General features: G+C 38.3%; 1 protein-coding gene across 1 annotated transcript in view; it reads left to right on the top strand.

Moving 5' to 3' along the window:
* The window catches only part of LOC101861437 (synaptojanin-1), a gene marked incomplete at its 5' end in the record, with an annotated part of 40366 nt that overhangs the window by 6344 nt on the left and 10760 nt on the right, over positions 1 to 23262 (top strand). Inside the window, 13 exon segments of the mRNA XM_013082186.1 lie at positions 1371 to 1529; positions 2804 to 3055; positions 4388 to 4543; positions 5093 to 5249; positions 6385 to 6561; positions 7695 to 7797; positions 9727 to 9867; positions 10489 to 10681; positions 15612 to 15632; positions 20350 to 20508; positions 21091 to 21238; positions 22004 to 22082; positions 22903 to 23106. Coding sequence (XP_012937640.1) covers positions 1371 to 1529; positions 2804 to 3055; positions 4388 to 4543; positions 5093 to 5249; positions 6385 to 6561; positions 7695 to 7797; positions 9727 to 9867; positions 10489 to 10681; positions 15612 to 15632; positions 20350 to 20508; positions 21091 to 21238; positions 22004 to 22082; positions 22903 to 23106 — 1949 coding nt within the window.

Genomic DNA, 23262 nt, shown 5'->3' with positions numbered 1-23262 from the left:
ACATACAGAACTTCCTTTCTGGTAGAGCTGGGCAGGTATTGGTATCTTATACTGGTACCAGGCCTTGGGTCACAGATGTATGAAAGTGCTGGCACCAAGCCTTCAGTACAGTAGGTGATGTGCCTTTGAAACTTAATTGGGCGGGCACGTGACACATACAAATACACGCACACACACACACACACATTCACACACACATGCACACACACGTATGTGCGCGTGTTTTACAAGCACTGAACCACTCTTGTGTGAACTATCCTTTCAAAGAATGCATTATGATAGGGAAGACAGAGTACAAAGGCTTTTTTGTCAAAAAAGAAGTAGTGCAGATGGATCTTCCTTGGGGAGTTTTCTGAGTAATCCATTTTGGATTGGTTAATTGGCTTGGTTTTCATTTTGCCTGAGTAGAGACCCTCATGGCAACCACTTCGCCTTTCAACTCTTCTTCTTCTTCTTCTATCCCGTGGTTGGGGCAACCGTGGGGGCACCACTGCATCTGAAAACCAGCTCTCGCCATCTATTTTTGTTCTTTGCTTTCCTCAGATTGTCTCCCAACTCTACAAAGGCCATATGTTTACTGTGCTTTTGTAATTCTCAATTTTGATGCTTTTTACTAAATGTAGATCCTTTTTCGTTGGAAAATCAAAATATCACTTTATCAGTGCCATTCCACACATGCCCTAATAATTTTTTTAAAGATTTTAGAAAATTACAGAAAAAGAGAGCACCCAAGTAAGAAATGTGACTTGGGTTCTCACTATTTATCGATTTAAAAGGAGGAAGGAAATAAGGAAACTAAACTTTAAGATGCCCCTTGATGTCTTTACTCGAATGACAGCTTTATCTGGAAACCCCCAAGAAACTGACTCGGGCGATTGTGGAATGACTCTGACAACTTGCCAGTGCTTTTGTGATGATGAACGTTTTGTGATTTTGGTCTTTCAGCCCTGACTGGGTATTTTAAGATTCCCTTTACAGTAGTCACAGTAAAAGTAAACTTAGCCCCCCCCCCCCCCCCCCCCCTCCCATTCAGAACTGACAAGCTAGCACATGTACACTGATAGGGGTCATTATGGGGAACCAGTGGGGTTTGTTCTAGGAAACAGCTGTGAGTGGTTGGAGGGCGCCACTTCTTCTTCTTCCTCGTTCTCGATGGAGGGCGCCTCTGATAGATGCTACTTACTTATTTTCGCTCTGTTGTTTCTGTCTGTCAATCCTCCTTACTTTTTCCCCAGCACTAAATGACCATTACTGTGTCGATGTGCTTCTCTTTACTACTCAGACTCTAGGAAACAGCTGGATGTGATATTCAATGTGCATGAAGACATGGGGGGATTATACCTTTCTATTACCGTAATCTTTTTCCACAGGTGGGCTCCCACAAAGTGCACATGTCCCGGGGTTATGAGATGGCAGCGCCTGCGTTTGACCGCCACCTTCGGACAGTCCGGCAGCAGTATGGGGAACAAGTCATTGTCAACTTGCTGGGCTCCAAAGAAGGAGAGAAGATGCTGAGCCAAGCGTTTTATGTAATTACCACTTTTTTAAAAGAACTTTTTGTTTGTTTTTAGTGATAGTTGGTTGTTAGTGGGCTTTGTGACGTGTGAATTTTTGTGTTTATCTGTGATGGTAGTTGGTAATTTGATGTGTGAACTTTTGTCTCTCTCTCTCTGATGAAAGAGAGAGCAATTTATGGGTGGTTGGCGGGTGCTTTGGTGTGGTTTGCTTCTTCTTTCCTGTCAAACAGCTGTTGTCCTTATCTCTCCTCCTTCTTTTTTGTTTTTTACTCTCTTGTAACACCTCTTAATCTTCGGCACTTATATGACCTTATTGTGTTGCAAGTGCTGTAAAATACTTACTAAAACTAAAGAGAGCAATTTGATGTGTAAACTTTTCTATCTGTTTGTGATGATAGTTGGTAATTTGATGTGTGAACTTTTGTGTATGTCTGTGATGGTAGTTCGTTGTTGTTGTTTTCAAATCCCTTTAGCTGCGACATTTCGCTCTAAATGGTAGTTGGTAATTTGATGTGTGAACTTTAGCGTATGTCTGTGACAATCACAAGGAGTTAGTGGGCACTTTGAATGTGTCTGCTGCATGCAGTCCCTGGCTTTGACAAGAATAGGGCTGACCCGGGGCCAGTGTGTCATAAGAGGCGCTCTGATGTGTCTGCCTGAGATGATAATGGGTGGTTAGTGGGCACTCAATTGTGGATTCTTTGTTGTTGTCAGTGGATACTCTGATGTGGGTACTTTGTGTCCGTCGTCGATGATTGAGGGTGGTTAGTGGGTGCCCTGATATGGAAGTTTTGTGTTTGTGTCTCTTTTGATAGTGGTGGATTGTGGTAGATTGTGAGTTCTTTGATGTGGGAACTTTGTGTCTATTATTTTTTTAAAAATGAAACTGGATGGTTCAACGGTAGTCTGATGCCTGTACTTTTGTTCTTTTATTGTCCTTGTCTGCTGCTTGGCAAATGTAACTCCTACCGCACCTTCTTCTGCAGTCCGTCATATCATTTACCCTGTGGGCTGCTTTTAGAGGGCACCTTCTTGGTCTAACATAGGTTGTTTCTGTGAGTTTATTTCTGCGTATCTCTCGCCTTTTTCAGTATACTAAATCACCTTAAACACCTCAATGTGCTTTACTGTCACTCATTAAATAAGGGAAAAAAAATTTCAAATTAGAAGTTGCCATTAATTTGTTTGTTACAATTTTTAATTTTCACCAATTTTTTGTTGTTGCAAAATTGTAAAAGAACTGTTGTAATTTTAGAATATATAATCTTTTTTTTTTCTTTTCTCAGAACCATCATGCCGCATCCTCTCACAAGCAAGATGTTCCATATTACCACTTTGACTACCACGCGGAAGTGAAGGGTACAAACTTGAAAAACCTGGAGAAGCTCAAGACCAGAATCCTGAAGCACATGCACCAGTTTGACTTCTTCTACACGGAAGGTGACACTGTTAGCCACCAGCAGACAGGAACCATCCGCACCAACTGCCTGGACTGTCTGGACAGGACAAACGCTACGCAAATGATGATTGGTCTGGAGGTGGGAAATGTTTTTCTGCCCTCTTTTTTTTTCCTTTCCTCTCTTTGAATTAAAAATAATCTTTTGTGCTCATGTGTGAAAGAAAATACTTTGTCATGCACTTGCACACGATTGCACGCATGAACACACACACACACACACACCCATGTACACACGCAAACAAACACACACACACACACACACACACACACACACACACACACACACACACACACACACACACACACACACACACACACACCCACAAGCATAATCAAACATACATGCATATGCGCAAGTGAACATTTGTTTGTGGATCATGAGAAAACATTTGACAGAAATTACGAAGAGTACTGTAAGAACCCATCAATAGGCAATTGCTGGACAACATCAGATCAGTATAATATCTTCTAGCAGCATGAGCACAGTGCACACTCAGAAGGGCCTTACCACTTGGTATTAAGTCACATTAGGAGTCAGACAGGATTGCTCAGTGTCCTGTCTACATTCCTGTTTATATGGATAAAATAACAAGGGAATCAACTCCTGACTCAGTTAAGTTGAACGAACTGCTATTTGGCAACAATCAAAACATTATGCATGGCAACACACATCAGCTCGAAGAACCTGTAAACAATCCAGATGAAGTTTGTGAAAAATATTACTTAAAGGTCAGCACAACAAGACAGGTTTTCAAAATCATAAGAACACCAATCAACCTCAGTGTCACTATCAGTGATAAACAACTCGTGCAAGTCGTTAAATTCCAGTATCTCAGGAGCATTTTTACTAATGACAGAAAATGCGAAGAAGAGATTGAGACGATACTTCAAAAAGAAAGCAATGCCACCTACCAGAAAGCACCACTTCTAACTCGTCCGCACACACCAACTGAAGCTAAGACGAAGCTAGTCAGCACTATCTTTGAGCCAACTCTTGCATATCAGTGCCGGACTTGGACCCTTACCAGACCTCAGGAAAGCAAAATCATAGCATGCAAAATGAGATTCCTCAAGAAGGTTGTAAGCTAGAAAAGAAGAGACAGGATCCATTTTGTGAGTATAATCCAGTCCAACAGCATATTGAAAAGCAAAGAATCAGATGGTTTGGACCTCAAACTCAAATGCCTATCAACAAACTTACTCTCAAAGGATACAACACAGTAATACCTGGATACCGAGTGAAAGGGAGACCCAGGAGGAAAAGATTGGATTAAGGGAGTATAGGACACCTTAAAAGCTCTCAATTTCTAGCTCCAGGAGGCATTAAGTAATGTAAATCACAGTCAACTGATTTTTTAATAATTATAACTCTGTGAGTGAACTTTAAAAAATATTTTTTGAAAATTTTCAGATGCTAAACAAGCAGCTTCAAGCCTTGGGACTAGCTGCCAAACCCCAGATGGTTGGACGGTTTGAGGAGGTGTACAAACAGATCTGGGTGCACAACGGGGACCACATGAGTCGCATCTATACTGGGACCGGAGCATTGGGCGGCGGAAGGTCAAAGGTGAGTGTGATTGGTGGGTTGTTAAGGTCAGGATTTAATTGTTTGAGAGACTTCAATAGTGTGAAAGTTAAAGTGTTTATTTATGGCTTGTTCTCTTCCATCTGTCTGCGTTTATAACAGGATAAATTCAGATTGCTGTGCCGTTTACTCTTCTCTGATCTTTGCATGTGGATCTAAAAATTGGATGACCAATAGAATCTAAAAGCCCGTTACTGAAGGCCATTACAAAATAAGGTTCTTACATATTTTTTTGTATGCTAGTGTAAAGTAGTTAAAAAAATTATTGGTGATTTACAACATACACCTAAAATATAACATTAAAAATTTGACCTATTTTCATCAACACCACATTTAAATTTAATGGTTTGCCTTGGCTTTGTTGTGTCAGAGTTAAATGCAGAGATTGTGCCCCTTAAATAACCCCTTAGATTTGAAATGGACATTGTAAGCCCATACAATGCCCCAATGTACCGAATATGATCAGGATATTTATCTTTATTTTTCTCCACCCCCCTACTCCCGCTCCCCCTCCCCTTCCCCCTCCCCTAGTATTCTGATGCCTCTCGGTCGGCCAGCAGAACTATTCAGAACAACTTCCTGGATGGGAGCAAACAGGAAGCCATAGATGTTCTGCTCATGGGAAGTTCGTTGTATGGAGCTCTAGCTGATCGAGCGAGGGCTCTGCTGTCTTCCAGATATCTGCACGGTAGGAACATTCTCAACTATGTGTGTGTGTGTGGATATCTGCTCATTAGGACCATTTACAACTATATTTGTGCCTCCTTCATTCTTATCATACATCTATTGCCCTTATCTCTCCTGCTTTTTTTGTGTCTGTTACTCTTTTGCAACACCTCAAGCTTTGGCACTTGTATTACTTAATTGTGTTGCCAGTGCTGTGAAAATGCTTACTAAGTCAAGACAAAGTATGTGTTTATATCTGCACAGTTGTAACATTCACTGATATGTGTATGTGTTTATATCTGCACAGTATGGGACTCTCATAGTCTTGAGGTATGGTGTTGGCCACTCATTCAGTATATATCAGCCCAGTTGTAACATTCACAACTATTTGTATGTGTTTATATCTGCATAGTTGAAACTTTCACTGATAAATGTGAGGTAACGTGGTGAAATCAGATGCTCGTCAAAATAATAATGAAATTGAAGAAACTGGTATTGTTGGGAATTTTTATTGAATTTTATTTTTGGGCTCAATACCTTTCTTGCCCTTTACTGAACAAATTTCTGGGTGGATTTTTCTGAAAAAGGTTGATTAAAGGCACAAAAAATGTATGTTTTCAGTTTCCATGGACTATTAAGCTACGGAAATAACCAAACTTTAACAGCCATTTTCCTTCTAATTCTACCTTTGAAACCAGGCGACCCTTCAATCTCAAATACCTTGGCTTCTCTTCAAGATAGATGGGTTGAAAAAAGTAATAGCAAGACAACTGAACAAGCTTCAAGATTATGCCAATAACTCTGCATGCCCAAAAATTGACGAGCGCCTGATTCCACCACGTCTTGACACAAATGTATTTGTTAATATCTGCACTGTTGGAACATTCACAAGTGTGTGTGAATAAATATCTGCACTGTAGGATTGTTCACAACTACTGTGTATGAGTTAATATCTGCACAGTTGGAACGTTTACAACTACATGTGCATACATGTCTGCAGGGTAGGAACATTTCTAGGCCAGTCATTCCAGGAATGTCCAGTCCTTCTTACCTGTACGCCCTTACCACGCCTTGCAGTTCCCCAATGGGTACTAAGTTAAAGCTTGCCTTGTCTCTTTGATTTTGCATTTTAAAATTTTATCTTCTTTTTTCGACAGCATCTGAAAGTATCCTGTGGCCGATGACCCGGCGTTATGCAGAGTACACCCATCCTCAGAAGTACCGCATCTGTGTGGGAACGTACAATGTGAATGGAGGCAAGCATTACCGCAGCATTGCCTACAAGCATCAGTCACTGGCTGATTGGCTTCTTGATGCTCACAAAACTCATCCAAGTAAGGAATACAACACTTTTGGTGTCGTTAGCCCTTTCCTTTCAACTCTAATATATTATACCTTCGATATTCTGCGTTAGACCTGGTCTATTATTGATATCTTATTATCGACCCTGCAAAACACATGATGTTTCTTTGTGTGTAGACCTATTCTGTGTACTTTTTACCCCGACACATTTTTATTGTACGTCATTCTTTTGTGTTCATTTTGACATATGACATATTTACTTAATTTGATAGAATAAATGTAACTGGCCTCTCCAAGTCCCTTCTTTAACCAGTTGCATTTATAAGACACTGATCTTGCTTGCACAACCATGGAACTCCCTCTTGCTTGGAAAAATTTTTTCAGAGTATTTTACTGTGGTGGTTCAGTTTAATGTGTGGGCATCTGTGTATTTAAGTGTATGTTAGAGATTTAAAAAAACTTATCTCATCTTATCTTATGGACTTTTCGACACCCTTTGGGATGTGCCTGTTGCTTGCTATAGTGGCTCTGTTCACCAACCAGTCGTTCTTGAACTTATTTTTTGTATGGATTGTTCATGGCGGCTTCTCCACTCCCTTGGAACAGTCTTGTCTATCTTGGAGACAGATGTCAAATGAGACATCCAGCTTTTCAATTTCCCATACCACGTTTAAAAGGAATGTTAACTGTACTGTCCTCCCAACTAATGAGATGCAGTCAGATACACTTCCTTTCAATGTGTTTGGCTTACGTGACTGCACTGTTTTGCTGAGATGGTGTACAAAAGACTTGCAATGTGACCTTTATTAACTCATTTGTGACTATAGTTACCGCACAGTGAGATTATTAGTGCTTGGAGTCATCACGGTAAATCAGATGAATCAACAATCGCTCCACAAACTCAGCCAAAACCACCTTCAAAACTGCCAAGTCAAAAGACAAATGTGTGTGTGCCTGGAGAAAGGTCCCTGTTGTTGGAAACTTAACTTTGGATAGGCCTATTGAAATAGGGCATAATTCCTTTAGCAAAATCAGGGCTGAGCATGCTGTTGTACTTGTAGCAGAACATTTGTGTGTGTGTGGGGGGGGATCGTATTGAATTCTATAGAAAGTTGTTAACTCTTTCATTCTTTGGGTTGATTTTTCCTGTTTTTTGTAATTTTAGATGTACTGGTAGATGATGTTGACTACGACAAACCCGTAGACATCTTTGCTGTGGGATTTGAAGAAATCGTGGACCTCAACGCCAGTAACATTATGAGTGCAAGGTGAGTACTGTAGAGGGAGGGAGAGGTCTTTTAGCAAACGGCCGAGAAACATTGACAATTGTTTACAAGGAATCAGGCAGTTTGAGGGCACCACTGGTATAGGCTGTCCATTTAGAATATAACATTGTTCATGGGGGCTTCTCCACTCCCTTGGATCAGTCTTGTCCGTCTTGGAGATAGATGTCAAATGAGACATCCAGCTTTTATAAAGCCACTTCATAGCACAGTAAAATACGTTCACTACATATTTATTTTCGGCTTGTGGACGAATTTTTTTCGGGAGGGCGAAATGAGATGGTGACTCGTGCGCAGTTCACAGGTTTTTGGTGCCTCAAATTCAAATAAATATCAACATATTATATACCAAAATGTTCAGTATCGTTTGTACTTTACATCTGTAATGTTTTTTGTGTATTTTTCATCTTTGGTTCCTGTATGAGGTGATTATGCAACACAGTTTTGCTTGGATGCGGATAAAATTTGAAAATAAAAAAATGTATAATCTTTGGTGAAACTCAAAAAATGTTTGCACCTAGTCAAATGATGTATCAAAATAACCAGAAATGAATATAGGACTGGAAAATATTGAAAAATTTGCAGTTATTTACATACATTCCATAAAATTTGTACATTTGGATCATAACATCCAATATTGAAAGAAAAAAATAAAATTTTTAATCTTGAAAAAAGAACAAGATGCATTCACAAACAGAAAAAAACACTCGTATCTTATATGGAATTATTCAGAATTGCTTTTGGAATAAACCTACACATGTCTTGAGTGGTATGTTTTTTTGGTAATTTTCCCCCCAAAAGTAGTGATTTTGAGGAGAAAAAAATATTTTGATCTAGCTCTAGCACTGAAAAATATTGATTTCTCAATAACAGAGCACTGGCAATTTGAGTCCAATAGTATCAATATTCTTAAGAAGTGTCCTATATTTTCTTTAGTGATCGAAATAATGATACATCTTGTTGCGTAAAAGTACTAAGACTGGTGTCTGGGCTATAATTTGGGCATCGTGATAAAACAAAGTCGCATAAACTTCGAAATCGCGTTTCAAAACTGAATCTAAACTTCCCATTTTCGGTGGAGACGCTTGACCCGAAAGTCAATGTTATATTATAACCTTTATTTTAACATGGATATGTGGATTGGAATAAAATCTAAGGTAGAATTATAGGTCGGTTCTAGAGCCGTCGGGGGCGGCTTGCTGTAGCGCAGTCACTATCACCTACGGCTCGGCGTAGCGAATGAGTTAAGCAATAATTGTTTACTTTGTTTTTGGTTTGACCTTGAGATTATAAAAGTACAAACTATAATAGTCTTCATTTGTGTTTCCAGTTGATATTTCCTTCGAAGTTGCAGGATCGTGTGTAGGAGAACTTCTCCCCAGAAAGAAGAGCCTTTTGTGCCTTATAAGTGGCTTTATAAAATTAGTATACTTACCGCACAGTCGTTCCTATCAACAGTATTTGGTCTGTAAAGTACTCGTGGTTAAGTCTGTCATGATCTGACCCATATCTGTGGCAAAACTCACAACATAAAAGGAGTTTCTTAAATACAAAATGTAATCTTTGGTTGGTCTTTTTCTCATATTTGGCTCACAGCCAACACGGGGGAATTTATACTGTAGATTTCCTCAAATCTAAGAGAAAACATTGCTTATCAGCAGCTGTATGCAATCCATTTTTACTGTGCTATGAAGGCAGACTGAAATATATTTAGTGATAAAATTGGGAATACATCAGTGTATTGTACAGTACTACAGAAAAAGTTATTAGTTTAAAAACTGTTTCATTTCTTACTTTACTCAAAAACTAAGAAAGGATGGTCACAGTTGACTTTGTGCTTTTGCAAAAAAAAATTTTTTTAAATTTAATTCTCTTCCCATAACCCCCCTCATTTCTCTGTGTGTCTCATCATAGTACCACCAATGCCAGGGAGTGGCAGAAAGAAGTGATCAAAACCATCTCCCGCGACCACAAGTATGTCGTCCTCACAAGCATACAGCTTGTGGGCGTGGTCTTGTATGTCTGCGTCCGGCCCAACCTGGCCCCATTTATCAGGTGAGAAGGAGAGTTGTGTTGTCAGCATCGTTTTGCAGTTTTCTCTCCGTCTGTCTGAAGTATTTTCACCTTTTGACTCAGTACAATAGCGAAAACACACTAGAATCCACTTGATCAGAAGGTTGAAATTTCGCCACCAGTACGTCCTACCAATTTTTGTATTTTTAAATTTTGTTTACATGTGTCTGTCTTCCTTTTTCTCTGCATCAAATGGTAGTTATTGTGTCGATGTGCTTCTCTTTACTCTTACTAAAATATAGGTCTTAAAGTGGTCCACCCAAGGAAAGTTTTTTTACAGGAGACAAAACGAATGGTCCGATTCTGTCTAGTTATGTCATGTATGTATACAGTTTGAGAGCTATTTAATCCATTGTCTTCGACTTATTCTGTAAACAAACCACAACTCTTGGTGAAGAACCTGAGGAGGGGACTTGGGCTGGGCCAGTTTGTATTTAATGCCATTAGCTTTTCTACCTGTCTTTTGTGTGTCTCGGAGATGGTGCTGTGGACATGCTGTATTTTTTTGGCAAACTTTTATTAATTCAAACAGACAAATAGAGAGAGAGCAATAGAGAGAAGTATAAGGTTCTGATACCGCCTGTCTCATCTTCATTGTCTCAGAGATGTTGCTGTTGACAAAGTGAAGACTGGTCTGGGTGGAGCCACTGGCAACAAGGGAGGCGTGGGCATACGTTTCCTACTCAACAGTACGTCCATCTGCTTTGTGTGCGCTCACCTGGCAGCTGGTCAGAACCAGGTGACTGACCGCAACAACGACTACAACGAGATCACTCGCAAGATGGCCTTTCCTATGGTAAGCGATGTTGCGGCTTTGTTGATACTGTTTTTTGCAGTGTGTTATGTCTTAGTGTCGTATTGGTTAACTTTAGCTTTCTGTCATGAGCTGCTGCTTTACTGATGTTAATAAAGTATGGGTCCTGTGACTTGGAAATCACATTTGGAGGGGGCTGTGGGAGGTAGTCTGTCAGTTTCACAGTTGTGTTTTATGTGTTCACCAGTATAGTGGGTTTTGGGTGGGAGGTCTTGCTTTTTTTCTCCCGTATTCAATGGCGGTGATTGTGTTGAAATGATTTTATCTACTCAAACCAGAGGTAGTTAACTAAGCTGGTGACTTGCTGGGCTCTGATACATATCACTCATATCACTTGATGTTTGTAGGGAGGCATTCCTGAACTAGATTAGTTTGAGCAGTTTTCATGACTTTAAACTCTCTTGCCTCACACCTCTTAGATCTGAATGCTCAATCAGATGTTCCGTCTCTTAATTTGTTTATATCTGTTTTGAAAGGGAAGCAAGAAACCAAATCACAAGAGAATCTGAGACTGAGATAAAGTTTTCCTCTCTCTGCGGCATGGCAGAAGCCAGAAACTATTAATTTAATAGCAATAGAGAATAATACTTGTAGATAATAATTTTGTAGATGTGTGCTTTTTTCAGATTTGAAATACTACTCTCGACTGAATTGACTAAAGCACTTTTTTCGTACTTACCCCTCTCTTTGCACAAATTTTTCTGCTGTATTCATAAGATAATTTTGAAAGAAAAAACACCAGTGAGTGATGTTGTTGTTTGTGGTCTTAATAGAATTTTTAGAAATTAGTAACGGTTAAATAGGGGATTTGTTGTTTCATCCATCCATAAAACGGAAAAGGGATAGTGCAATAATATAGTAATATAAAGATTTGAGAAGTTACTCGAGTATTACTTATAATGCTTTTTTTGGATATTGTTTTTTCCCACAATATTTAACAATTGATTTTTCATAGGACTGTTATAACATAGAAAATTTAGAATTTCAGCAAACAAATGTGAAATTGACAAAATGCACTTTGACTTAATCGTTTGTATACTACAAGTCTGGTACTGCTTGATAATGTGCCTGCATTTATTACTCCCAAGCACCCTGAGATACTGTTACAGTGATTGCTGCAAGCTAGAGGCAAAGCACTCCTGATATCGTTCATAACTTTTCAATGCCTTATTTTTTCCACCTATAAGACTGGCTAGACAATAGGACTAGTCCCATACTGCTTGTTCCATACCACCGTTCGTCACTGTCACTAAGAGAAATGAGTAAGTCAGTGTTTTTTAGTGCATCCTGTTGTGCAGGATCAAGCGCAGTTGCTTATTTTTCTCGTGACAGCGATGATTTGTAGAGTTTGTCCTTTGCTTTGGCTGCAGAAAATGCCCACATTTTCATACAGTGATCATTGTGAGTGTAAAGAAAGCTCATCAATTGTTTTCAGTCTTCTAATACACAGCGTTTGTTAGCAAACCAAGAGCCAAATTACAAGTTTATTTGGGCTAGTGGTTAAGAATCAACATAAAGAAGGGTTGGTAAGAATGCTGATTTGGTCCAAAGTTTTTCTCATCTGGATTTTTATAGTGGCTGGCTGTAGGTCGTTTTAGTTCTAACCTACAGGGCAACTGAATTCAGTTTCACCCCCCCCCCACCCCCCCAAATTTCACCAAACCCCTTTCAGGACGCCCATTAGAATCTTCAAAGGGTACTCTGGATTGTTCCTACTCTCGTACTCATTGGAGATTCTTCTGGTTAGTGTTGGGATGCTGCTTAGAGTTAAGCCAGATCCTGTTACATAACTGGCAAAAATGCTCTTCCTCAACTTTTAACTTCCAATAGATTTTTAGTGTGTATATAGTGCTGACAAACTGTAAAAGACCCTCATGTTTTGTCCTTGTCCAAGATAAAAAAGAGGCTGAATCTCTCCTTTCGCTTGTCCCTTAAATTTTCATTTCCTTTGAAAACCGAAAATTATATTTTAAGTACAAAATAGTTTTAAACGTTTCAGTGTGGTGGTGGAATCCCATATTGCTTTTCTCTCATCCTGATATTCACCTCTGTCCCCACAGGAAGTCTGCCGTGTGGGTATTGTGTATGTGCATGGCCTGTCCGTGTCTTCAAAGTGTTCCAAAAAAAAGTCTTGCTTCTAAGGAGAATATTATAATAGTAGGCAAATAACTCACTCATCCATTCAGTCCTAAAATTCTCATACTTTTGTTTTCGGAAGATAAATATTTATCTTTGATTAACCTTGCTTGACGAGCTAAATAAAATGGTTCGGGGTTGCTCCTTTTTGTTGCAACAGCAACGGCTAGAAATTTGTGTCTTAACAAATAATTTTTTGCAAGAAAGATTCTCCTGTGATGTGGGACTTTTGGGACACATTCTCTATCTGGATGTTGTTGTAGACTGAGGCTATTTTTTTTCCTCAGTTGTAGACCAGTCTTGGTGATAGAATTGTTATAACAGGATACCCGGTGTCTATCTTGATATTGCACATGCATCCTCATGAATGACAGTGTCCATCTAGCACTTTCGCGCAATGCATTGACACAGTGTGGGTCTGGCATGTTTTCTGCTCCTGCATTGTGATGCATTGAGGCTGTGCACTGTTCCTCTTCATGCCTCGGTCATTAACTGATTCCGTCCATGATTTTTCCAGGCTCTGGACAGAATTATTTTTCCCTGTTCAGTTTTAGACCTGGGGTGCATCTATTTAATGCATTACTGTGAAGCTCTATGTTACTCTAATATGTATTGTCATATACCAAACTGATGGGAATAAATAGAAGAATCTGTTTATATCAATAACAATGACCTATAATCTGTTTGTATTACTTTTTCCTTCTGACAAAAACAGCTCTTCGAAAATTTCGACTTACTGCATTTTCTCAGCTCTACAAGTCCTTATAATCCATAGGAATCAACACAACATTCTAGCGATATCATCCTAGCACACATTTATGCAAGAATTTCACAAATTTAGTTGAATATCTTTCTTTGAAGAGCCTTTTTATTATACCAGGCTCCGTGTTGTTTACCCTTAGATCTAGCCTACATCGCAACAACAAAACAACGATTTTTGCAAGAATTTCGCGGAGTTTCGATCGATATTGGTGCTCAGAGATTGAGGTCAGGTTTGTTTACAAGTTCTACTTCCTTTTGACAACTTAAAAAGTAGGAACTATGTTAAAAAGTGCCCCTTTGTTTCGGATTTCGTTGAGCCGCTCACAGCGGTCGAATGGAGGCAGCGGAAAAACTCAGAGCCGCTGTCAGTGGCCGAATGGACGGAATCAGTTAAGGGTCATCTTTGTAGCCCTGGGTGTGGGCTAGAAAAGTTTTTTCTGTGCTAAGAAATTGAAGAATTGCGTGCTGCTAGGGATGTGGGGATAAAGATATAGTGGCGCAGCCTTTTCATTATAATCCTGTATTGCTCATACTATATATATATATATATATGCAATTGAACCTGTCCATAACAGTCACTCAAGATCACAGAAAAAAGTGCAGTGCTCAGTTCATTGGACACTCACGTATCATTGGGTAAGAGCTGCATTGAGACCTACCCCTCTTGTTTAGGTAGTTCCTAGCCTAGGGTTAAGTCCACCTGCTTTGTTGCATCGATTGAACATACATAATATTCAATCTGGTAGTGGGTTGGTGGAAAACTTTTGTAGCAAGTGACCATTATGAGCAGGTATTGAGGCCATCTAGTTGCAAAAATGACGGACCCTAGTCGTGTAAGAGAGGGACAGATATGGACAAGTAAAAAATGTAGGAAAAGTGCTAGAGTGTCACAGAACTGTAGGCGTTTAAACAGGTGATGGCTATGGAGAAGTGACCGCAAAGGCAGGTTTGACTGTGTGTGTGTATATATATATATATTTATTATATGTGTTTCATGTTATTGACACTGCATATCTATGTTTTAGCCTTTGTCCTGTCTATACACACCATTGCCAATATTTTGTTTTTCATTTTTTGGGGTATAATATACCTATTCACTGTTGAGGAGTTGTGACTCTTTTGCTAAAGGAAAAAAAAAGAAATGTGTTTAATAGCCTTTATGTGGGTTATTATTTCAAGAAAATTTCTTTGAAGAGCTTTATAAGTAATTATTCTCAAGTTTGTTTTGTTTTGTTTTTTTGTTTTTTTTGCTCACTTGTTGTATACATTTTTTGAGTTCTGTGTTTTGTGTGAGACATTTTACTGTTCTACAGGGATGTTGTATCACTTGGATGAACTGATTAGTTGACACAGGAAATGGACAAGGAAAAGAACCTCTCTCTCTCGTCCTTCCTCTCTCTTTGTCTGTCTTTCTCTCTTCCTCTCTCTCTCTCTCTCTCTCTCTCTCTCTCTCTCTCTCTCTCTCTCTCTCTTCTTTATCTGTTTCTCCATCATTCCATTTCATACATCTCTCTTGCTCATTTCATTCTCTCACCCTCTGCATCATTTACTTTTACCTCCTCTACTTTTGCCTCCACCTTCTCCCACTTTCTTATGTTAGCATCACCTCACTTTCCTATCATTGTTGTTTAGGAAAAGAAATAAAATATGGATACATGGATATTTTTGGAGAATTTTACAGCATTATGGCTAGCAGTAAGGAACCAATGGTTGTTATAAATGTGACTAATTTAGTAAGGTTAAATAAGCCTTGCTATAGTCCTGGCTGTGTAGATAAGGTTGAACAGGTCAAGCAATGATACAATGTATAAAAAACAACAACAAACAAACTAAACAAAAAAAAACCCTGGTAGGTTAGGTCTTAAATATGTTACAAATTGCTTAGTGGAAAGAAAGCCGAATGGTGAAAAGTCTCACCATGTTATTGTTATATAGAGCAAAATATGTCATTCATATGCGAGTAGTTTATTAGTTTTCAAGTGGTCTGTATCTGCTTATTGCATGTTTTCTGTAGTCTCCGGACTCCCCCAGGAAGGTAAGAGTGCTGTTTCTCCTCACTTTTCCCTAAACACCAAATCAGCCTGTCATCCGCTGGGCAAAAGTAAAGAAATACCCTCTGATTATTCCACCTTTGTTAACCCAATCAGGTTTGTAATGCTAAAAGAAGCTGGGACCATTGTGGATTGTTATAGAGTCTTCCTGAGTTATGATTGATTGTAAAATACATAGGGCCTTATTTCAAATAGGGATGTACACAGTACAAACAATATGCAGTATTTTAGTATTAGTAGTAGCGTCAATAGTGCTGTGGGTGCTGTGGGTCATTTTCTTAGTCTGTCATTGGAAGGGGAATAATTAATATATCCCCATCCCCATTTCTTTGAAGTTGGAGCTGTCTGAGTAGAACAAAATTATGCTGTACTTAAATATAAATTATATGTAAATCTGTTTCTTTCAGTCTTTACTTTATGTGGTAATTTTTAAATTGTGTGTTTTAGCTTTGTGTGAGAATTTGAGCGTATGGTTGGTGGGATGATGCCACTGGTAGGTCCTGCTGCCTTTCTCTGCTTCTTTTGTTTCTGTCTTACTTTTTCCGAGCACTTTGACCAAATGACCGTTATTTTGCTGATGTGCTTCTCTTTTCTCCCACAAATCACTCTGCTCCCTTGAGTCATGAGGTGGCCAGCCCGGTGTCAAATCTATAGGAATTTTCTTTCTTTTTTTATAGTAAAAACATGGACACTGTCTCTTATATGGTGACATTGGCTGGAGTTTGTCTTTAATTTGGGTTAGGTCAGATTCAGTGTTAGTACTTTTTTATAGAAAGATTAAAGGTAGGTACGTTTGAAAATAGGTAGGTGGGTAACTGGGTATGTAAGTAGAACTACGCAGGCTGGTAGGGAGGTGAAGAGGATTGGTTGTTTTTACTTTTGCCCTCCCCCCCCCCCCCCTGCCGATTTCAGTTATCTCATTCTGACTTCTGACATTTGCTAGCACTGCAGAAGTCCACTGGGAATGTCTCATGCACACCATTGTTGCCGATTCAAATAGGCTCAGAGCTCTGTAAATTTCAGATTACAAGTTGAAATGCATGTGTAAGTGAGCTTTAATAAAAGGAGCATCACTCTCTTTGAATTTGCAGTACTTCCTGATAAGTGAAAGAATTTTTAAAATTCTTTGGCAACAAGGACATCTTTGTTTACGTGGTCCATTCCCTTACTTCTGACAGACAAGTCACATTTAGTTCCTGGAAGATCAAGAAAATAATGGAATTGGCCTCAATTCAAGCTTTTGTTGCTTTTTTGAGAATCACTTGTATATCTTATTTTCTAACATTTAATGTCTATTTTCAAAATATCATGAAGTTCTCATGTTATGAAGTCTTGCCTTTGCTTCTGACACCGTTGAAATACAATATATTGACTCTTCCCTTGTCTCCGTACGGTCTACAAAATTAGAAAAAAGTAAGGACAGTTTTAGAATGAAAAGTGGAGTACTTATAGACTTCTATTCAGACAATAAAGTTAAAAAGTGATTAGTGGTCAATTTTTGTATTTAGTAGAGACTTAACTCTTTGAATCTGGATTAAGTTTCTTTTTTTTTTGGTACCACCTTTCAACGAGTCGCTACTTAAGTGGCATTTTGGGGTACCAATTTCATCAACCCCAAGGTCTGCAACATTTACTGCCTCTTTTCCCCCACATTGTGATCCTCTATCTAGTTACAAATATTTGATTAAATTATAGCCACTTAAAGGTAACATCGCCTCGAATTGGGTGCATAAAATTATGGAATCCCTTGCGTACTTAAAAAAGTAAAGCCTCTCAATGCTCTGTTCCCTATTATATTTCTATCATATTGTTCCAAGTTTTTTGCTCATCGTTCAAGTAATACTTCACTCATTTATGTTTTGCATTTGCTTCTACCCTTTTGAGTCCTACAACACTTTCTTAAGCATGCTTTTATGCTTGTTTTTTTCAATAAATGAAAACTTTTACTTTTTTTCTCAAGCTGTTAAGAAATCACTGCAGTTTTGTCTGAAAAGCAGCTCTATCATTATTATGGCATTGTTTCAAATGTCTTTTCAGCTGGAAGGAAATTGTTTTGTTCCAAGCAGATGGTATCTTTTACAAAAAACTGACATATTTCTTTAATGAGGGCTATGTTTGTGTGTTCATTATCCAATTCCTTTCACGTGCAGCAAACCTGTTGTGATCCATTGTCAAGTTTTCCCTCTCCTTTATTCATCCCTAAAGTAATTTAACTTACAGAAGGATCAGCTGCCTACAGTTGCTCAGTTGACTGATGAAGCTGGCCAACATATGGAAGATTTGTTTCTTAATTCAGAATGGGATCTGAATTTTTTTTGGTCCTCTTGGGAATGTTTTTTTCCCATCCCTGATAAACCCACCTTTGAAATAGCCAGAGTGGGTCTAGCAGGACATTGCATGTCTTCATGGAAAAAAAAAAAGAATTTAAGTAAACCACTCGCCTGTTTGACAAGTATGAGAAGGCTCCAGTGGAAATACCAGACAAGCTACAATTTTTTTTCACTGAATTTTTGTCCTTCTTGCTTTCTTTAAAAATTGAACTTTCTTCTCCTCAAATGATCCCATGGATAACCCTTCGGAGTCATGTGCTTTTGTATATGTAAAAGGTTTACTTTATGCACTGTGAGATATGGACTTTTGAACGTTGAATTTCCAATTTTTTTTAAAGTGATTTGTCTGGTTTTTCCACTGGGGTCTTCATGAGGTTAGTAAAACTTTTCAGTGAAATGACAATCAGTAGGTTTAAGTTGAGACAAGGTCAATCTGGCTAGCTCTGTCGTTCCAAAAATATCCTCCTGTGTCTAATCATTGGACTTTATCACTTATGCTCAACATCATAATATGTGTACATAATTTTATCTTAGAAGAAATGAAAGAAATAAGATGAAGACTCTTTAATTATAATATAGTAAAGAAGTACTTAATCAAAAGTTAAGTCTGTTTGTTTTTTTCTGTCTGCTGCTAAATAGACTTTTGCTGAGTTGGCCACTTTGCAAACGATACAGTTTGTAGCAGGATTCGGCTTGCAATGTCTTCCCCTAAGGTACACAGCCCTATTTCTCCCCCCTGCTAGCATGTATTCTAGAACTGCATGTTGCTTTTATTCAAACCACTCAGAGAGCCATCTTTAGACCTGACCTCATATCGTTCATGTGCATTGTGATTATGCTCTCAAGAGCTGAGGATTTGTCTACTTTTATATTTGTTAAAAACATTGCTGTATCGTTTAACAGAATTTTCAATTGTTCTAAAACGATGGAAGGAATGAGACGAAAATCTGCGTCAACATAAGCTTCTTGCCGTTTCAACAATTCAGAAAATTCTCGTTCTTGAACTTTCTAGAAAATGTCCAAGCAAAGACCTATAAGGGTGTTTCTCTATTCTGTCAGCTTTGTATTTCAGAACATAAACTGTATCCTGCTTTTATCGGTATTGCATAGATAGCCATGTTCATACCTGATCTCGTTTAGGGCATATGAGTCGTGTTTGTATTTGTAATGACCGAGACTTTGTCAATGTTGAGGTTTCTCCTGCTCCTACATCTCCAACTGTTAGAAAAATCTTTCATTCTATTAGGAGATAGAAGTAATGAGATGATAGTATTGATAGTCAGAGAGGTCTATTTTCTTTAGTCAACAAATAATTTAACTTTTTTCGAGTTTGCCACCACTGTGTTCTTAAAAAAAATTGGCTGGCAACACACGACTCTGTTTATCTGCCTTGTCAGCTTCTATTCCAGAGTATTAACTGCATGCTGCTTTTATTGGCTCTGCTCCAATAAATTAAAACTGGACCACATATGGTGCATGTGAATTGTGGTTATGTTTTCAATAACTAAGGCTTTGTCAGTGTTGAGGTTATTCATGTTTCTGTATCACTAACAATTGGACGAGTGGGCCTATAGAAGAAGCATGAATGTTCAAACACATGTTTTTTTTTAGAAAAGTTCTCAATGCTTGTTGATTATGCTTCAAGTAAATTGAGTTGGAAAAAAAACAAAAACATTTCTATGTGAATTTTTTGTCAAGTTAGGAACAAATTTATGGTTGCTATAATATGCCTGTGCATTCACTATTGTTGCAACTGCTAGCTTTTAGAAATATATTTAGAGGTCACTAATAATATTTATATCAGTTGTTTTGTGCTGAGGTGTATTGTCAAGATTACATAATATTTATGTCAGTTTTTTCAAAATGCATTGACCATTGATGTTCAAAAACCTGCTGCATTGTACTGATCACTTCTTTAAAGACCAATGTGTTTCTACTTTTGTCCTGAAGAGAGCTGTGTGGTGTAAAGACTTTTTATGTTCATTATAAGTAGTGTGCAGAATGTGAATAAAAGTTTCTTGCACAAAAGCCTTTGAAGAAGAAAAGTGAAGTGAAAAGGGAAAGCTTTATCTTTCTTTTAGAACAATGAGATTACTATCGAAATGTTCTTTTCAAATGTTTTAAGTCACTTTTGTTTTCATATCCCAATTTTCTCAAAGCTGTTATGTCAGTGCCGTTTGCTCCTTCTATTTCTTCTCAGAGTTGCTGTCATTCTTCTCTTTTCCTGATAAAATGTTGCTGTTACGACTCTCTCTACTATGACCCGAATGACCCGTTTAGTTGGGGGTCTTTGTTTTTGTTTTTTAGTTGTTCACAGGGAGGTTATTATGCTGATTTTCTTTCCAACAATATGGATTCATTGTTTCCTCAGGGCCGTAGTGTTTTGTCGCATGACTGCGTTTTTTGGTGTGGAGACTTTAACTACCGCATCGACCTGGCGGGAGATGAAGTGAAGAGCCTCGTGAGCAGCGAGAACTGGGGCGCCCTTCAGGAGATGGATCAGCTCAATGCACAGAGGGCACAGGGGAATGTGAGCAATGATGATACTGTTGCTTTTTTGTGTACCAAGATTTGAAGGGCGTGGGGGGGATCTTTTGTACTAGATCGGAATTTTGTCTTCTATTTATTTATTTTTTTGGTGGGGTTGTTGTTTTGTTGGTGGGTTGTTTGTTTGTTGGGGTTTTTTTGGGGGGTTACATTTTTGTGCATTTGTTTTTTAACCAGATCTGTCATGTACTTTTTTGGCCTTGTTTCACTTTCTTCCTTGGAAGACTAAGTCTTTAGAAGATATATTTTGTTAATTGCTAGCTCTGCAGCTATTCTTTTGATCAAACCATCTATATACCATATTTTGCGAGCTACAAGTAATACAAAGGAGTCAGAAAAACGAGAGAAGAAAACAACATGGAACTCCAAGTTGACAGGTGGACACCATGCCTGTTGAACTGCTAGCCTCCATTGTTTGTGACTGTTTTTTCTCTTCACTAAATAGCTGTTGATGCACTTCTCCTTACTGAAACTGAAGACAAAAAAACACATTTTTTTAATAATGATTTCGGAGAAGAAGTAATTGATGTTTCATTTTTCTTTTTGTACAATTTTTTTAAATCAGGCTTTTAAAGGCTTCAATGAGGGCAAGACAGACTTTGCACCAACTTACAAATACGACACTTTTAGCGATGACTACGACACCAGTGAGAAGTGCAGGACACCTGCCTGGACAGACCGGGTGCTGTGGAGGGTGAAGAGACTCTCAGAGGGTAATGATGACGGTTTTGACAAGGTCCTTACTCACCTGTTGCTGTGAATTAAATACTTATATACATGCTGTAGTTCATTTCTGGGCTGTTAAATAAATTTTGTTGGTATTGGTCTTTAGGGTAGTTTTTTTATGCTGTTTTGTTGGTTTGTTTTTTTTAGAGGGGGGGATGTTCCAAGCTCCTGTTGGTTCTTTTTCTTTGTCAGTGTGCTTCTGTTGTGTTCAGAATACTTGCAACACTCTTCTTCATTACTAATCATATCTTTTTAGCTAATGCACCAAATTTTTCTCACCATTGTGATTAGGTTAATGTGATCTTAAGATAAAGTGTTTGTTTGTTTGGGGTTTTTGGGTTCAGGTATTTAAAAAAAGATTATATTTGTCTGTACTTACAGCACTAAGGTTTAAAAATATGATGGTGTACTGTGAAAGACATTTGAGTTTTGAGTGTTGAGTAAGAGTCACTTAGGATTCATTCAATAAGTTCATTTTTGCTATGTTGTTTTTGGTTATTTAAAAAAATCTTCTCTTAGGTGTGTATTAAAATATCAAGAAGTTTCAGTATATCCCTATACACTACAGAAAAAATTTTTTAGCCTTAGAAGAGTTATAATGTAGACAACATATGTAATCAATATTTTCCTTTGATGTCATAAGCTTCCTTTTGTAGATTTAATACTTAGAGCCATTGTTTTGAAAATGGCAATGTGAATTTGTTTTCTGTTACCTGTCAGTTTATTAGAATGTCCCTTTGTTACTGTTCTAGATGATGATCCGGAAGAGAGAGAGAAACAGGTGAAACTGTTGCTGTACGCTAGAGCTGAGCTGCGCACTTCGGACCACAGGTGATTGGCCGAATGAATTAAATTGTTTGGCGGAATGGGTGAAATAATTTGGCCGAAGGATTGAAGCTATTTTCCGGATTGAAGTTGTTTGTCTGATTGAAGTTATTTGAATGGATTAATGTTTGAATTAATGAAGTTGTTTGTCTGTCTGGCACTTGGAACGACCGAAAGATCATCACACTGTAAAAGGAACTTTATCTACCATGTTTATGAAGTTGATCTGATGGTTCCTGTCGTGTAGGTTGTTACCATGGTAATTTTAGAGAGATTACCTGGTCCTCCCCCCCCCCCACCCCCCCACCCCGGCCTCACTGTTGTTTCTTTCTGCCTAACCTGCCTTTTTTATCCTGACTCTTTGTGTTGATATGCTTTTTTTACTCAAACTAAAACTGAAAATACTCAATCTAAGAGAAAATAAAATATCTTTGTAAAGAATGAATAGACCAAAAATAAATTTAAGTGTGTACCAAAACATGCTTCTTCTTACTCAAATAAACAAACAAACAAAAATCCAAAACGCAGCTTTTTTCTGACATTTTTCTTTCCTTTTCTTGACAATTAAGTACACAAAAATGGGACATTTTTGGGCTATAATATTCCTGTGACCTCATTAATAACATGCATCATTGTCATGTTTGGAGACGTATGATTGTTTTCCCCTTTCCCGCAGTGGGTGGTTGGTGGGTGCTCTGGTGTGCTTTGCTATTTCTTTTCTATCAAATATCTATCGTCCTTATCTGTCTTCTTTCTTTTTTACGTTTGCTAGTATGTCATAAGTAGTGTAAAAGTTTTACTAAAACAAAACAAAACTTTTCCACAGACCAGTTATGGCGTTGTTTGATGTGGAGACTCCAGTCCTAGAGGAGGACAAGAAGAGTGCGGTGCTGAATCAGGTGGTCAGCGAACAGGGACCGCCTGACGGGACAGTCATCGTGTCCATGGCTGACGGCGGAGAGCTGTCAGATGAGACAGTTAATGAGATTGTGGCCAAGTTTAATGAAGTGGGAGACATCATCATCGTCAGGTGAGTTTTAAATATAAAAACATTTCTGCAGCATTTTGCTTTTCTTTTTTAATTTTAATAAACTTTTCACGACACTTGCAACACAATAAGGTCATATAGGTGCCGAAGATTAGAGGTGTTACAAGAGAGTAACAAACACGAAAAAGGAGGAGAGGA

This window comes from Aplysia californica, unplaced genomic scaffold, assembly GCF_000002075.1.
Source record: "Aplysia californica isolate F4 #8 unplaced genomic scaffold, AplCal3.0 scaffold00163, whole genome shotgun sequence".
In the NCBI taxonomy this organism is placed as follows: domain Eukaryota; kingdom Metazoa; phylum Mollusca; class Gastropoda; order Aplysiida; family Aplysiidae; genus Aplysia; species Aplysia californica.
Note: the sequence above shows the minus strand (reverse complement) of the source record. Positions and strands in the feature narration are given on the sequence as shown.